Source organism: Mugil cephalus, chromosome 7, assembly GCF_022458985.1.
Source record: "Mugil cephalus isolate CIBA_MC_2020 chromosome 7, CIBA_Mcephalus_1.1, whole genome shotgun sequence".
NCBI lineage: Eukaryota > Metazoa > Chordata > Actinopteri > Mugiliformes > Mugilidae > Mugil > Mugil cephalus.
Genome location: NC_061776.1, coordinates 20,078,390 through 20,096,276, shown reverse-complemented (window position 1 = coordinate 20,096,276; position 17,887 = coordinate 20,078,390). Strand labels below are relative to the sequence as shown.

The 17,887-nt window shown below is 40.7% G+C and overlaps 1 protein-coding gene across 6 annotated transcripts in view; it reads right to left on the bottom strand.

Moving 5' to 3' along the window:
• st3gal3b (ST3 beta-galactoside alpha-2,3-sialyltransferase 3b) overlaps positions 1 to 17,887 on the bottom strand; it is a 43,811-nt gene that overhangs the window by 8,931 nt on the left and 16,993 nt on the right. For all 6 annotated transcript variants that reach the window (XM_047589161.1, XM_047589163.1, XM_047589164.1 and 3 more), the window contains 4 exons: positions 17,126 to 17,220; positions 11,821 to 11,884; positions 11,641 to 11,736; positions 9,197 to 9,383 (listed from right to left, as the gene is read on the bottom strand). In XM_047589161.1, coding sequence (XP_047445117.1) covers positions 9,197 to 9,383; positions 11,641 to 11,736; positions 11,821 to 11,884; positions 17,126 to 17,220 — 442 coding nt within the window. The remainder of the gene's footprint in view (positions 1 to 9,196; positions 9,384 to 11,640; positions 11,737 to 11,820; positions 11,885 to 17,125; positions 17,221 to 17,887) is intronic.

The window sequence follows — 17,887 nt, the reverse complement described above, 5'->3', positions numbered from 1 at the left end:
TTGGATTAAAAGAACTAAATTGCTATCAGTCAGGATGACCAGTGAAAGCTAATAACACCCAACCCTCCACAGGGCGCTATAACAGCTCTCCAACTATTCCAGAAGAGCTGGAGTAGTTCAACAGCAATGATGAAATGTATATATCAGTGTCTGCTGGGTCTTTTTAGCATAATGTGAGTTTTAATAAGATTTAACTCAGCCTTACTTGGGTGAGTAAAATGTTAAAATAAATACTTAAGTGTTTGAAGTGGTGTACTATCAATGGGGACATGGTAAAATTGGCGCTTTAAGCTCCCCCAAATAGCCTCAAGGGAACAGGATGTGGCTTCCACTGTGGACTGACCGCTAACCTCTGTGTGGGTGCGTATTCGTTTGTCAAGACAAATCACCGCGCCGCTTGCATCTGAACACAGGCAGTACAGGAAGCTGTGGAGTGGTCCTACACCACTTACTCAACAAGGCCTGACACACAAATGCTCAAAGGTGCACAGAGGTGAGTAGCTTGGGCTGGTTGGGCTGTCGCTGGGCTGTGGTCAGAGAGGAAATGACTGTTTCCCTTCCCCTGCGACAGCTGTATGGTTAAATTGGTCTGGATTATTAGATTTAAGTGTGTGCACAAGGCTGTGTGCTCCAATAAAGCACCTGTTAAAACATACTTGAACTGGGAGAGTTCATTATTTGCTCTGCAAGGAGATAGACTGTAGGTATGTCGACATCAGTCAGTAAAAAGGACTTAAAGTCAGGTGGGTGCCACCACGGAATCAGATGATGTAATTAAAGGAAAGCCAGTCAAACTTCAAGTAAAACAGAGGGCGCAGAAAGAAATCTTGGAAATGCAGCATTTACAGACTTGAAGTTTAACTTGTGTCACCATTCTTTTGTCTCTTGAGTAGACATTTAAGGGTTTACTTAGCCAATCGGCACCATACCAGGAAACGTTTAAAGTCCCGTTGTCTGTGCTTTGGCCCGCTTGAAGAGTTGAAGAGACCAGAGTATGGTACGCATATGGCTTGGACTCGCTAATAAACCACAAGGTAAACAGCCTCATGAACTCCACTGTGTCACGCGAAAGCTCTTTACAACAAAAAACTAAAAAAAAAAATAGTCATTATTACGTAAGCGCACTCGGGAGCGGAACAAGCTAGTCCGTGACTGGGAATAATCATACTCAGGCAAGGTACAAGGCAAGTATTCCTAGTGAGTACGACTTAAGTCACATGCTTCCAGTTCATCATGACACGTCACCAAACCTATCTTTATTGAATTTTCTGCGCTTCATATTTTAGTAGCATTTGCATCATTCTAGCTTAAGTGGCTGATCCTGAATGGGAGCCGGTTCCATGCCTATATAATTAGTCTATATATCGCACGGGTTGAACACACTGTAACAATTTAAGATAAGTGCTGTAGTAAAGGTGAGTTTGTTGCCATAATCTCATAACGGAGGGATATCTTAGTATGCTTCCAAGATTAAGAGTCAGCGAGGACACATGAAGATAACGCTTAGTCTCTTAAAATTAAAGCAAAACGTGCCCAGACAACAGAGTGATAGTCAAGTTTTAAAACTCCTGTGGAGCAGGTACTGACTGTATAGTCCAAGCAAAGGTTCAACAGCACCACATAAAGCCTAACAGCTGAAGAACAAGCAAGCGTTGTGAGAGACTACGACTAAAACTGCTCGAGTACATTTGAAAGTGGAAGGGAAACCTAAATTGCAAGTTTTCAGTACGCCTACTTAATATCCGAGTGGCTAGTCGTTATCCACTACAGTAACCTTAACAGTGTTTGCTGAGAACTAAGTGTAAACACAGTTTCCCACGCAACGCAGCAACCAAGGAAGCTAAGTAGAACAACTGTGCTTCAACTAGAATGTATGAATAATGAATGCAGAAAATATCTTTGACACTGGTGACGTACCAAGATGTACCAGAAATGTATGGTTAAGTATATACAGTTGTGTTCAAAAGCCAACATCACTCATCAGATCAATTGCCAATTCTGGTAGAAATCACATGTCTACATGGCAAATAATCTACTAGTAGGTGTATTAGAGAAATAGAAAACCAACAGACCCAACAGTCATGACATTCATGCTGCTGATTCTGTGTAATTGAATTATTAATTGAAAGGGGTGTGTTCAAGATAATAAATAATAAAATAATAATTAGTTTGGTCATTTGTTCTGTGAAAAATCACGTGTGGAAAAAGGTGGCTCTTATTTAAGGAATGAAGGCAGGAAAATTGCACATGTTGGCTATGGTGCATTTGGGTCATTCCAGACATTACTCATAAGAACAGTGCACTTTGACTAAAACATTGATTAAAGATGAGAAACATACAAAGAAGGGTAGAAAATTATTTACAATAGCAACCAAAACCAGAAAGACGTGCAAGGAAACGGAAAACTACCATTGGGTAGGATCAAATAATAACCAAAATGGCAAAGACTCAGCCAATGATCAGCTCCATGGAAGTCACCTCTGTAGCCAAGCTAAGAGGTTACGTCTTACTAAGGAAGGCATCAACATGAGATATGGTGCAACATTTTGTGGACTGATGAAAGCAAGATTGGTCTTTTTTCAGCCTAGGGGCCGAAGACAGTTCGTCAGACGACCCCCGAACACGAAATTCAAGTTAAAGTCCACAGTGAAGCATGGTGGTGCAAGCATCATGCTATGGAGAATTTGGTGTCAGGTTTATTTATCACATACCAGGGATCATGGATCAGTTTCAACATAACAAAATATTTGAACAGGTCAAGTTGATTTGTGCTGAAGAGAGATGCCCTCTAAATGGACATTTCACCACCACAATAAGGGAACTGCATCTAGAAAACTCGTGGGATGACGTCAAAAATGCTGTTTCTGTGGCAAAACCAAGAAATTCAGAGGAATTGTGGTATGTTGTCCAGTGGTTCTGGGCTTAAATAACTGTCGACTCCACACACAGATGATGTGGTTCTCCAAAATGACGATTAAACAACTAAATATCAGTTTGCTGAAAGCTAAATATTTAAGCATTTTATGATATATACAGTAAATGTATAAATTTGTAAGAAAATGCAGACGGCTATTTTTTTGCGCAGCCTAATATTAATTTTTTTCTTCACTTTCTATAAAGTAGTAACAAATATGATAAATATTTCCTCATGCTTTGATTGGCAGTACAACGTAAAATGTTCCCAAAACATCTGCATGTATGGAGACAAAAGCTATTACAAGGACTTGGAGATTTACTCACCATTTTAAACTGCCATTATTTTGAACACAACTGTAAAATGTTCACCAAGACCGCGGCGCCTTGTGATTTCACAGCTGTAGGAAAATTAGTGATCCATCCAAAAACAGAGTTTAAAGCAGGGGATTAGAGGAAGACAATGCCAGAGAGTGAGAAGAAGATATACCGTCAGCCAAAAGAAGCGAGGGATCAAACGGATGGAAAAAGTGATGCAGATTGAAACACACAAAGGTTCAGTCCACTCACGGAGAAAAGCTTCAAAATAAAAGGACTGTGAAGTAGTGCCAGTGAAATACTCAAATCAGAACGGATATAACAGCGATGGCATGTGTACTTGTTGTGTAAAAATAAAAATACACCTCAGCTGAACTTTTCTCCCCAACTCCCCAAATAAGAAACAGCTTGGTTTAGAGTTTTGACTTAATAGTTTTCAACTTGGTTTGGTTTCACTGTGGCTTATAACACAAGCCAATGAAACTACACTCACCTTTAAACTAAAATGTTTTTCTCTGTTAAATGAAGGAGACAGCTCAGTTTATAGCTCCTGAGCGAGAAGTGTAGACGCACTGAACGAGAGTGATATATGAGGGGTAAGAAGGTCTTTCCCATATGCTGGGTTATTACAGGTGGCTTTAAAGCTCTTTCATACAAATGTACACAAACAAACTTCAGGTTCTCGTCGACCGCAAGTAGTGAAGCCAGACCATGTTGTCGCCAGATTTATTATATAGCTGTTTTCAAACTTTCTACCCATTTTTTCTCCTGAATAAGCTCATGCAGGAATTTTGATAGCCAGCTATCATACAATTTGGCTCATCTGGGCTTCTTAGGATGAGGATGTGGTTGCGTTTTTAAATTGCTATAAGCCGGCTTTCTGGAATACATTCCAACTGGTGTGAGTGGCCCATTCCACAAACGGCAGCACCGAACTACAAACAATCACAATTAAGGTTGTCTGGAGATCATTACTCACTGTGTACACGTTAGGTCTTTGAGTTTACAAGATGCTGTGTCTCACCACATAAGTGCTCAACTGAAGAGGAAAGAATGTCCGAAAAGGACAGAGGTAGGCGGCAAAAGGTGAGGTGCATGGCATGGGGGGTGGGGGGTGGGGGGTTACAATTAGTAACATCCAGAGATGTGGAAACCTACACATATTTAGTCATTTTAATCCCTTTTGTTAGCAAGGAGACTGAAGCATTCGCCAATTTGTCTTTTTGCTTCTCTTGACACATACCACAACCTCTGCCCCCATTGAGGTCACGGTGGTTCCTCAGTTCCCGGCCTCTGAGGTTATCCGGTGTGTGAAACCTTCGTCTCCACACTCCCATGACGACGAACGTAAAAACTGTGTCAACTCTTGACAACATTATGGCCCTTAACAGTTGTATGTTCAGCAGAGTCTCTGGGAAATAATGGGTGACATTTAGGAATATCACAAGGACCTACTGGAATATGATTAACAACAAAACAAATGAGTCCTTCTAGTGTCCCATTAGTCACTACAAATCAAAGTTTTGCTTTAAACTTGCACAAATAAGGAAATGCCCATGATGATGATGATGATGATCCACTGGATCAGAACTAACTACTAAAGGAAGCTGCTGTACAGGTCTGAGTGTTAATCATAGCTGGCTAGGTAGGTGACTCATTCTCGAAACACAACACTCATGGTAATCAGTGACATCCGGACACTATGTTAGTCACTTGGTTCATGTTCAAAACCCGTGTTTATAAGTATGTAAATGTTTATGAATGCATGTATGCATGCTACTTGGGGCTCCCCCGCAGATGTTTGGGCTTTAAGAGATAGCCATATAGCTGCTTAGAGTGCTCAGTGATAGAGTTACAATAAACTCTTTGGGAGATATCTATGAACTGAAAAAAACTACACTTGGCATTAGACAGAGAGTAATTGCTTCATAAAAAACATTCCACCAGGAAGCCATTCATTTGGTAATTTGGCAACGACGTGATGCAACAGCTTATTTAACTAATTTAGAGGTGTGTCATTATTTTAAAATACCGGCTTCGCCACAACATTTTGATGCTCCTATGCGGGAACACCTGACGGCATTTCTATTAAAGGAGAAGTTCTTTCTCGCTCAAATTGTCTGTGTCCGTCATTTATCTCTCTGCCCTGCAGCGAGCAGCGAAAGCTCCTGTAAACAAACAGGAGAGATAGAACACCGACACTCCACCTTCAAACCCAGTGTTTACCACCGGCTGTATATCCTTCACTGGTCCTGTTTAAAAATATCCCTAAATATACAAACAACCGCGGCTGTGTGTGCACGAACCACGAGTGCGCGTTGTGCATGAGAGAAAAAAAACGAAATCAGACACGAGAAAAAAGAAAATATCCACAATTCGCGGAAATCATGTTTGAGCACATTTGTAAACAGCAAGTGAAGCAGCAATCAACTACGCTGTTGCATATGTGGGGTCGGACTTTCAAGCGGGGTGACAAAGCTGAGCAGTAATCACGTAGACCTGTGGTAATGAGGGATTAGGGAAGCTGGAAGCCTTGCGATGTTGCAGCGCTGCGCTTGTGTACGTAGTAGATGATCCGATCAAGGTCAAGTTTACAAATCAGGACTTTCTCCCTGAAGCTCACGAGTCTGTGCGTGTGTGAGTGGGAGCACATGGGTGTGTGTTTTTAAGAACATACTTATCATTAAATAACAGATTGGAAAATTGCCTTGCTAATTTGTATTCTGTTAAGCCACCCAAGAACACATTCTAGGCATTTGAAAAAGCTACAATAGTGCAGGATAGGCTAGATGAGTCACTTGCGACTGCAACACTATGTACCACCCACTAACCTTTTAGAAAAAAAAGAAGAAGAAGAAATAACTTGGTTTCATAACCGCAGAAGGCGAGTGAAAAGGTTTTGAAGCCCCGCCTGCTGCTGGAGTGCAGGTTACACAAAGAAATCTGCTGCCGGACCAACAGATGTAAAAGCTCCCGAAGGACAACTCTCCAAAGCAACATTATGCTTCTCTCCGTGAAAGACAAAACAGAGCAAAAGGAGGGCAGCGCGCCGCTACTAGACACATTCTCCCTCTTCTACAGATTGGGGAGTTGCTTTCCATAACAAATGTCTCTGAGAATTCCCTTCTACTGGTTTTTTACTGCATCCACTGCACTGGTCTGAATCAGATACAATGAAGACAGGATAATAGTCTTTTAACAGGACTTCAGTTCTTTTCATTTCCTTGCCAAGACTTAAAATCCACCAGTGCCCATAGCACTTGACTCAGATTTAATGTTTGTGGAAATAAGTTAAATTACTAAATATTTTTAATAAGCATAATTAAAATGTTTAAAAGACAAGAAGTTTAAATAAAGAAGGAATCCATCCATTTATGTGTTCATAAATGTTAAATTCAAGTAGGGCTCAGTTTTCCCAAAGTGTTTTACAGCTTCAGATTAATATATTTATACTAATATATTCTTCATTTGAAAGATCAGATATAAATCCATAATCCATAATTTCTGGATGGATATTTTAAAAAAAATATATATGGCAATTCCTGCATCCTTATTAAAAATTCCAGTGCGGTCTCACCAGACTGGTTTTTGTGTGAAGGCACAACGAGAGCGAAAAGTCAGAGAGCACCGCCAGGCCTGGAAGCTGATGTGTGACAGCGTGTTGGATTTAAAAAGCACGACAACAGAGACGAGTTGAACAAAAGCAAAGCCGCATGCGAGATGTGCCAATTACAGGGGAAAACGTTGTGGAAATACCACAAATCTCTGACATCAATGACACTGGTTTTGTAAAAAAAAAATCTCTTCCGTAGCTAAGAAAAATCCTGACCATTTTCTTACTTTGTTTATGGACAATGTTACACACATTGTAAACTGTGTTCCAGTCCAACAGTGGGGTAACTTCTCCAGGAAACGTGAACTACAGAACGATGCAGAATATTTATACGACAATAAATCAAACGCTGCAAATGTATAGTGTCCATCAGGAGGTCAAACACAGGCCTTTGCACATGTGTCAGTTTTTTGTCGACCATATTATCATCAAGGCTCAGCCCAAAAGACACTGATCATTTCTTTTGTTCCCTGATTATTAACATGAGAAACATTCTTCCTTCCTCAGCAGATCAAAGCGGGCTGAGTCGGACGCCAGGGGCCAGATCAATTATCCCAGGCAGCCATTTCCACTGTCCTCTCTCTCTCCTCAACACACCACGCAAATCTGGGCCCTATCAGAGGCTGATGGAGCCATCAGGCAGCCAAGCAAGCTATTTTCCTCCATTTTACTTTACAGTTACCTTCCACTGCTCATTTTCTTTTCCCCAGCAATTATCCCTTTAACCTATTTCACTTTGTCCTTTCCGTCCATCTCTTTCCCATCCTTTAATCCAAATTCACACAGTTACTTGGTTCCAGCTTGTCATTTTATGCCCTTTCCCCCATTATGACTGCGTAGTGCTTTCTCCGTTATTTTTATGTCCAGTTTCTCACTCATTTTGACAAATGTCACCTTGTAAAAAATCCAGCTGGCAGCTGCTCCCTGAAAGTCACACAGCTGTGTTAGGAAATAAAGCAGTTTTTCCTGATTAGTCCAAAAACTTGTCTGAAATGTTCTAAAGAATGAAATGTGCACACACAACTGAGCTTGTTTTTGAGGCAAGGCATGCGCACACACACACACTTATATATTTATATATAAACTGCATATTCCTTCAATATGACTCCCTTCATTTTAATAATTCCATCAAGAGCTTTCACTCGGTAATCTCTTTGACTGGGGTTATTTTGAGTCCACTCAGCTCCAGGACAAAGAGATACTAGAGACTGCTCAGAATGAAAATGCTGACGGGAGTTTTCTTTTGTAACAAGGAATATAAAGGACAGAGGAGCCATTAAAAATAGCTGTCTTCAGCTCAGACATGGAAGGACGATTCTGTCATTCAGTCTTTCAGTCAGTGTGATTGAGGAGACAACTCACACCCTGTCATTTAATGTCCCAGGAGAGACGCAAAAGAAGTGTGTATTTTTTCTCAACTGTTCCGTCTACTTTGAGTATTAAACAATCTCAAGCATCTAAACTATACAGATACAGATACGAGATCTGTGGTGTCCTCTTAACCCCTTTATAGAAATAGCTTACATTTCCCCAGGAAGGAATGTTCAGAATGTGATCAGAGGTAGGAATGCGACGTGTTGCTAAAAACAAACAAACAAACCTCATGAATCAGTTATTCAGACACATTTAGACTCCCAAAGAGGTAGAACGTTTTAAATCACTGGAGAGCTGGTCAAACTAAAGATCACTGCTAAAGAAAAAGTTGCAGAGTTTTGTTCAGCCAACACTGATCTCATACTTCGACACCCACTCAGTCAGTGCGTTTACATGCAGAGCTTAATCGAGCTATGCTCGAAATTCGACTTTCTGACTACAGTCCTTGTCCCAGTTTACATGCAGCGGAGAAAATCGAACAACTGATGGGAACAGGTTCTCCTCCTCCACACTAGGTGGCGATATGGGTCTTATCGGCAGGTTAATACCACACTAATACGGCACGATTTGTAGTTGACATATTACGTCATATAATAAACAAGAGTCGTTCATGCAGCAGACCGGCTTTTTTGGTTGTTTTTGTTCTGGGGTCACAGGCAGCACAGCGGTTGTGGGGCATGCGCACACGCATTGTCTGATTGAAAAATGTGATTCACTGTAAACATGCCGGAGAAAATCGAATTCCAATCGCATTATCTGGGTGTCTCAATCACATAATGAGAACTCCGATTTTAATCGAGTAACGTGTTTACATGCACTTAAGTTTTCCTGTTATAGTCCGATTAAGACAACAATGTTTTTTTTCAGAGTTGTTTCAGAGTTGGTTGTGTACCTGAGCCTTACCACAGCCATATATGTGTTTATAAAGATCAAGATTTTAAATTTCATTCCCTAAGAATTATTTAAGAATAAACTTACCAGTTTCTCCTTGAAGACCATATGCCTGAGCCACTTGAAATCAAGTGGTTTGAAAGCAGAAAAAACAAAAAGAGAGTCTTTTTCATAGCTTTCAGGCTTCTGGATGGCCCCCTCTGGATATGTAATCCTTAAGGTGGTTTTCGTCCCCACGTCTTTGCTGTAACCACTTACTGGGGCTTCATTTAACCTGCCAACACGCACACACAAAAAAAGAGTTAGTGAGTGAAACTTGGGTTTAGGAAAAGCCGTTGGAACAGAATTTAATCAAATATCTGTTTATTTTATATGACATTTAATCTACTATCACTGTATGAACAGTTCATTCAGTTTTGAAAAGAGCCAATTATAAACAACCTTTCAGAAACTTGATGGGCGCTCAGAACTTTTTAATCTTCTCAAAACTTTGACTTGTCCAGCCTTAATTTACATATTTGATTGAAAAAAAATGTCACCAGGAATTGTCCCCTGATGACACCTTTAGGGTTTAATAAACACTCAAAAATCATGGTAACACAAAATTATTGTCTCCTATCAACAATAAAAATAGATCAAAGTATTTAGGTATTTCCAGGGCCTAATTCTGATACTATATCAGTCAGCTTAAGGGAATTGTGGAAGTCAATAAAAATGTTGTTCAAATAAACCCGCCAGGTAGAGAGGCACACCGAAACTCCCACATGACTTTTAATGAGCTGCAGTAAGGTTTAGCCGACACAGGGGTGCTGCTGCTTCATTCCACAGAAGGCATCACCAGAAGCAGCCTCACTGGTGAAATCATTCAAGATCCAAAGTCTGCAAAGTAACATCTGGATAAAGCAGAGTTGTTTTAGAAACAAGCACTGCACACAGTGAAAACTCATACTGAGCTCTTTGGCCAAAATCACCAAATGTATGTTTGGAGAACATCAGGAGCAGCATTTGATGAAAAGAATGGGTGGAAATATCAGTCCGAGACTGCGTCAGCGGTACATGTTACACTGCAAAGAAATCTGCCCAATCTGGACGCAAATGTAATGTAGTTAATCAAGAAAGTGAAACGGAGGAGGTTGATTTCTAGAACAGCAAAAAGCGTTAGCGTGCCTTTTTGTAGACATCATGGTTTGCAACTATGTGCTGTTTTTATTTTTAACTCATGAAAAGGACAGCGCACTCTAAGAGCAGAGGAAAGGATCAATCAGTGCGTTTACATGCAGAGCTTAATCGAGCTACGCTCAAAATTTGATTTTCTGACTACAGTCCTTGTCCCAGTTTACACGCAGCGCAAGAAAATCAAATAACTGTTCTCCTCCTCCACACTAGGTGGCGATACTTGTCTTTTCAGCGGGTTAATACCACGTTAATACGGCTCACAACAACCAGACGGATAATACTACATTTTTTAATCTCCTGCGTAATGTGTGCGCTACTTCTGGTGCATGTAAGATATGCTCTATCCCTCAGACGGTTCTTCTACCGGCTCTGTTCATCTTCATCGTCTGGGACCGACTTTCTTGGATGTTTTTGTTCCAGGGTCACACGTCAGCACAGCGGTTGTGGAGCATGCGCACACGCATTATCCGATTGAAAAATGTGATTCACTGTATAAATGCCAGAGAAAATCGAATTCCCAACGCATTATCTGGGTGTCCCAATCGGATTATGAGAACTCCGAACTGCGCTATCCCTCAGACGGTTCTTCTTCTACTGCGGCTTTCTTGGATGTTTTTGTTCCGGGGTCACACGCCAGCGCAGCGGTTGTGGAGCATGCGCACACGCATTATTATCCGCATTTTAATCGGAAAAACGTCTTTACATGCACTTAAGTTCTCCTGTTATAGTCCAATTAAGGCAGTAATTTGTTTTTTTTGACGTGCACAAACGCACTGACTTTTAATGTCTATTTACTGCAGAAGCTGCATTTACTTTGTCTCACTTATCAATAAGGGTGGTTAATGTCAACGACTTCACGATACAATAAGTATCATGATACTTGAGACAGGATACGATCCATATCGTGATATTGCGATATATTGCAATATTCTACATTTCCCTATTCTAGAAATTTTAAATGCAGCTTAAAATATAATATGTACACACAGACACACAGATGACAGCGATAATTCATTGGACGAATTGAGTCAAAAAACATATTAACCAAAATGATCCATTTCCAATTTATTGCATTCATTACACAGAAAAAGTGATACCAAGACATTCAAAATCAATATTGCATTGGAAGAAGAAGTATCGCGATATACTGCCATATCGATATTTATTCCCACCGCTACTCGGAAACTAAGACTAGAATGTGTCCAGTTTTGCATTAAACTTTAAATGAAAAATTAAGGAAACATCAAAACTTTTATTGATACCATGTTGTTCACATCATTTTGTTTTACATCCAACATGGTTTTAATACAATACTGTCGCTTTGAGAGACAAGTTTCTCATGATCGTCATCTTACCTCACTACTACGTCGTAGTCATCTATGCGGGAGCCCAGAGACTTGTTGAAGAGGATTCCACCGTTCCCCACAATAATGCATCTTTTACAGCTGAGGCTGGAAGGCAGGAGACAGACATGTTAACAAGCGATGGACAGGCAAAGAGAGTTCATGCTGATGTGTGTGGGTGGGTGGGGGTACCTGTCCAGCTCTTCTCCGAGGCCGTAATTTTTCGTGATTGTTAAAATGCTGTCTATTATTCTTTCTGTAGAGGAAAGAAAAACATGAAGAGGGGAAAATTAAGTTGCAAGGCAATAAAGTAAATGAACATTAATGAACATTTTAGTATATAGGAGTATATACCGTAGCTATTAGTTAGCTACTAATGGGACTTCTGGCATCACATTCTCTCCATTCAAACTACTGTATCTTGTACTTTGACACTGGAAAAAGTACATCGGGACCAGTCACTCGTCATGGAGCAGCAGCCTAACGTCACAGTTTAGACGTTCTCCAATAATTAAGATGAATAATTAGGGAAGCGAGGGAAATACTCCTTTAAAAGATGAACTAACTGCTAAGTAACGCAGCATACCACAAGAGACACGGCAATCTAGGTGGTCCTAAGACAGGAGGAGAGAACACCTCTCTCCGTTTATTCAGTTACAGATAAGGAGAAACTGATCAGCCTTCAAAAATACTGGCGACGGGATTACAGAGGGAAAAAATCTGTTGTGTTCTGGAGAGGAGTGAATTTGAGAGAAACAGACATGCAGAGTTCAGGATGGTATGCGTGTGTATGTAGAAACTCTCCCATAAAAGCACTCAGAGAGGAATGCTGTTTTCAAACAAGCACATTCTCCCGGTTAAGTGGGCGATGTTGAGCTTGTCTCCTTGCGTGGCTAGCACCTCTGTGATCGCGGGGTGAGAAACAGGGATGTTTAGCCATAGCATGCATTCTTGCCATGTTGTACAGGGTATTCTGCCGGAGGCGTGCTTTCAGCATTAGATATTACATTATATTTCCCCTCCTGACCATGTTTAGACCTCTCATACTCATACTCGTAATTCTTCTTCTTCATAACATTTGAAAGTTTGGGATGAATAAAGCATCTATTTACAAAAAAAAAAAAAAAAATGTGCCGATTCAATTACAGTGGAAATTGTCTTTGGCCCATTTTGCTTTTCTAGTAACAGTGTATCACCACATTTCTATACTCTTTTATTCGCAGCCGTGATAAGGAAACAGTTACCCTGCATCGCATACTTAAAAAATGCCAGGCATTTTCATTGCCCTGTACTTCACTTAATATAATCACCATACACCGGTTGTCTACAAAGAGGAGCCAAGAGAAACAGAAAAAGTGAGAGTAAATGGAAAGCGAGGAGGAGAGTTTAGACTAGGGCCTCAGAGCAGTTTGTAAGACATATTACAGCCCATTCACCCTGGCTAACGATCCTAATGATTAACCTGCTGAGGAGAGGCGAGCAGAGCCTCAGCCCATTGTTTGGATGTGGTGTCGATGCCTGGCGTCAAGCATCACCCCGAGCAGCATAAACACAGGGCTGAGGACCACACCTGGATCCGGGCTAGTGAAATGTGAAAAATCACAATGGGCAGTGCTCTATCCAGAAGACGACATGGAAGCTAATTGTTATAAGTACCCAGGGTAAACATTTCAGCAAAGTATGTCTTGTGGTCGAGCCAAAGACGGATGGCCGTGGGTGCAGACATTAGTCCAATATGGAACGCTTGAAATGACAAAAATCTTTACTGGCAAAACAAAGGAAGAGCAGAAGCTTCACGTAACGCATAAACACAGACACGCTGTTGGGAAGAGTGTAGCATAAACATATAAAGATTCCTGTTATGAGAGAATAGGATTCTCAGACCTGGACTTAAGAGAGCTTTAGACTCAACATCACATCACAAAAAAAAAAAAAATTATATCTTATTAACCAATTTATCAAGGACATTGATGACTGAAAAACCACAAAAAAATCTGCAACTATTGAAGACTGGACATGGTAGACTGCAAATCTGACGCGTGTTCAAATCTTTGGCGCCGTCTTTCTGGCTGAATCATGTTTCATGTGCAGTTGCATAACAGCCAGTGTCCTTTCATTTAGTTGGCATGCTGCGAATGAAAGCAGCATCCATTGGCACATTCATATTATTCATTTATTTGCTGTGATAGGAACACACAGAGCTTTAATACACAAAAGTGTGTGTAAAAAGCTGTGTTGTTTATTTGACAGTGATGTACGCCGATCAGGCATAACATTATGACCACTGACAGGAGAAGTAAATCACATTGAACGTCTTGTGACAATAAATGTTCTGCTGGGAAACGTTTAGACCTGGTATTTACATGGATGTTACTTAGACACGTACCACCCACCTAGACCAGACCAGGCACCCCCACCCCATAACAATGACACTCTTTGATGGCAGCAGCCATCCCCAGCAGGTTGCAGCCTGACACAGACACTCACATGAAAATGGTTTAGGAACAACTCAAAAAACATGAACAGCACAATGTGTTGACCTGGCCTCCAAATTCACTAGATCTTAAACTGATCAATTATCTGTGGGTTGATCCACAGAGGCCCCTCCCCTCAACCCACAGGACCCAAAGACCACCACTAACAACACTGTGTTACTAGACACCACAGGACACCCTCAGAAGGAGCATGTCCATTCTCTGATGAGTAATAACTGTTTTGGAGGCACAAAGGAGACCTTCACAACCTCAGGAAGGTGGTCATAATGTTACGCCTGATCAGTGTGCAAACAATAAGAGGAAATGTAGTGTTACACTGAAATCTAACATTAGAGACTTTAACTTAGCACGCTGGTGTGCTAAAAGCAACCAACTCTATTCATTTACAGAGTGAGAGAATCTAAAGAGTGATATATTTCACGGGCGACGGCCTCCAGACACCCTGTCAGAAATCCACAAACAGAGAGTGACCACAATCATAACAACACTTTGTACTTCTCCTCATAAAGGAGACCCTGCTCCCACCCAACCCCAAACCAGCTCGGGCAAATGGTATCCAAAGCACGAATGAATACTCTCGTGAGTATTTAGTTGGGTATCCTCATTTCCCAATAAGCCCAAAGGTTGTGTTATGTTAGTTCAAATGTGTGTCACAGAAGAAAAGTTTCCCAGCAGAAGAGTGAATTGTCAGAAGATGGTCAATGTCATTTACTTCTACCATCGGTGGTTTTAATGTTGTGGCTGATGGGTGCATGCAACACTTGTCCACTTAAATTTATTCCCCAACCACACTGGTGTTATATATATAGGCTAATTAGCATAGTTCATCCAAAGATGGTGACATAACTATGTTAGAGAACAGAGCTAGCTGGAAGTTTGTGTTCATTTGCATTAAGTCATATCACCTTTAACTTTTCTCAATGCACAGCCAACTAAATTAATAAGTTGTTGAGTTTTTATTTGTGTAAAAGAGGTATCTTTGAGATGAAGTACAGTAACTAAAAATAAGTCATATATAATGAACTGCTCAAAAGGAGCCAAATGTTATGTGCTCAGGGCAAAGGCAGATTTCTTGCAGTTTTATTCTTATGCCACGGCAGATGTGTGCCAAAGATACTTCTTGGCAGAATGGAAAGTAAAAATAAAACTCCCACCCACCATCACCACTCCATGTTCTCAATTTGGAATCCTTTGTGGCCTTCTATTCAAGATCCACACGTATCATCTCTCCACATGAGTAGCGCTAAAAGGGAAACCCTAGTGCCATCATAGTCCGTGGAGAAAACAGAAACCAGGTGTAACACTCACAGAGGGAGTGCTCTTTTGATACTGGTTGTGACTGTGACTGTGTGTGTGTGTGTGTGTGTGTGTGTGTGTGTGTGTGTGTGTGTGTGTGTGTGTGTGTGTGTGTGTTCAAATCACAGCGGAGAACTTGCCAGAGCACAAAGGTAACATTCACCGTTCCTTCTGCTTGTAAGTATTGGAAAATATGTGACAGAGCATGTCAGCATGGCCAGATTAATGTTATCTCTTCAGTTCCCATGGTGCTGTGCACTGGTTCGATATCTGAAGTGCAGGAGTGTGTTAAGGTCAGGAAACAAGTGCAACCGCTGTGTGTGGAGACATTAATGCTGGAGTGTTGGGAGACATCAAGTTTATCCGCTCCCAATATAGAATTCATCCAGCAAACAAATGTCCAACACTTAAAGCTCAGTGTGACAAACACAGACACCTACAGATTTACAAAAAGACTAGATCACGAAAAGAAATTACAAAAGCATAATAAGATATGTATATATATGATTTGAGAAAGTGTAAGTATTAATGTCCAAATTGAGATTAACGGAGAAATACACTATATAAAATATTCAGTGATTCTTATATAAAATGTTGATCCATGATTCAAGGTTTAACTGGATGATTCATGAATTCATGAAGGTGACGGCACCAGATTGACTCTAAAGAGAAAAGACTGATCCCTTTCCACTGCTCTTGACTAACCCAAAAAAGAGGAAGGATTTGTTTAATGTCAGAGCTTAAAGGACCTGAGCTTTTTTTTTTTCGCCAGGTGGGAGCCGTGTTTAAAATGGAACCCGTCATACTTCGAAGTAAAACAATTGCCACGCAAGGATGATGTCAGATAGAGATTAGGTAAATTCCTCTACTGTTTAGAAACTCCTACTGACATTTCCAACCATCCATTGATAGGAATTTAGAAACTCACCCTGAGTCTATTATGTTTGATGACTTCATAACTTCGGCAAACACTAGAAGGTGACTTAAGGTGACAAGGTCATATAAGGCTTTTAACAAGCTTACGGTTAACATGTTGTAAAAATATATATACACATATAAAAAAAAAAAAACAAGATTGTCAAACTATAAACAAAAATATCTCCCTAAAAATGAAAATCCCTTTTCCCTAAAACTGGAGTGTTGAGAAACTGATGTGACCAGAAGTTTAAACGAGTTTAAACGAGTCTCAACCAACGACACCATACGTACGTACACAAGGAGCCGACTGATAACCGAAGAGCCCTTACCCAGCATTACACATCAGTTATTAGAGGCAGGGAAATGAAAACACACCGGAACAAAACTGTAAATCATCACACCAGAGCTGGAAAATGCAAAGTTTGCTGGTTTACATTTGAGATACCAACAACATAACAACATGTAGCTGCTATCACGCTCCCACCTAACATTCAAATGATTGGACATCCAATCTTGTTGTGGAGCTTAAAAAAAAAAAAAAAAAAATCTCTGGAAGGTAGGAGTGTCTCAAGAAAGATCAAGTTGCATCATGTGAAATATAGTTAGAGCTTGAACTTTAGTACGAGCTAAAAGTCAGTGTATCGCTGTTTTTCCAACTTCTGACAGTTTTATCTGTTTCTTACGAGCCTCAAAGGAAATCTACATTTATCAAATGAAAAAGCACGAGTTCTTGAAGGTTCATAAGGTACACTATATGGAAACAGTAAAAGCCTGGTAAATGTTTTTACCTTGTGTCCTGAAACCAAACGGAGGTAAGTAACTGTTGACTTTTGCCAGACGTTTGAAGTTCCGATCGAGAAACATGGGTGCTGGTTTCACGAACCTGCGGGAGAGGAAGGAACAAAAGAGAAAGTTTTTATAAGCCGAGATAAACAAAAAAAAAGCGCTACGTTGCCACAGTAACTATTAATACACCTACTCTCGTAACCCAGCTCCTATGATCAAGGATGACTCCTCTGGCTCTACAGCTTCTCTCCTCTCAACACAAAGCCCTACAGCTGTTCATGACCCCTGCTCGACTCAGTGTCGATGTCATGGGAAAAATTAATGAACAAGAAATGTGATTGTTCCACTGTCATTAAATGAATCCGCCTGCTGCGCCCTGTTAATTTTTTGCTAAATAAGTCAAGCGGCCAAAAACAACGTTAGCGAGTGTGACTGGGGAGTCTGGGGAGACACTGAAGGCGACTGCTCAACACATCAACATGACCTCGGCACCTAAATCAGAGCTGACACTCTGTCCTGACAGCATCCTCCACCCACAGTGCTTTCTCTCAAATGACCTGGAGTGGGGCTGCTTCTACAAACCGAGTTACAGAGGAGGAAATTGCTCCCCGCTGCCAGCGAGTTTAAGGAGAACACAAAATCAATTATGACACCAGAAAAATCTGAGATTTGTGCCTGGAAGTAAAAATGTGTAACAGTCACATTAATAACCAAACTGATATTCAAAAACACGGCTGTTTTTAACGCCCCGTGAACTGCTGCTT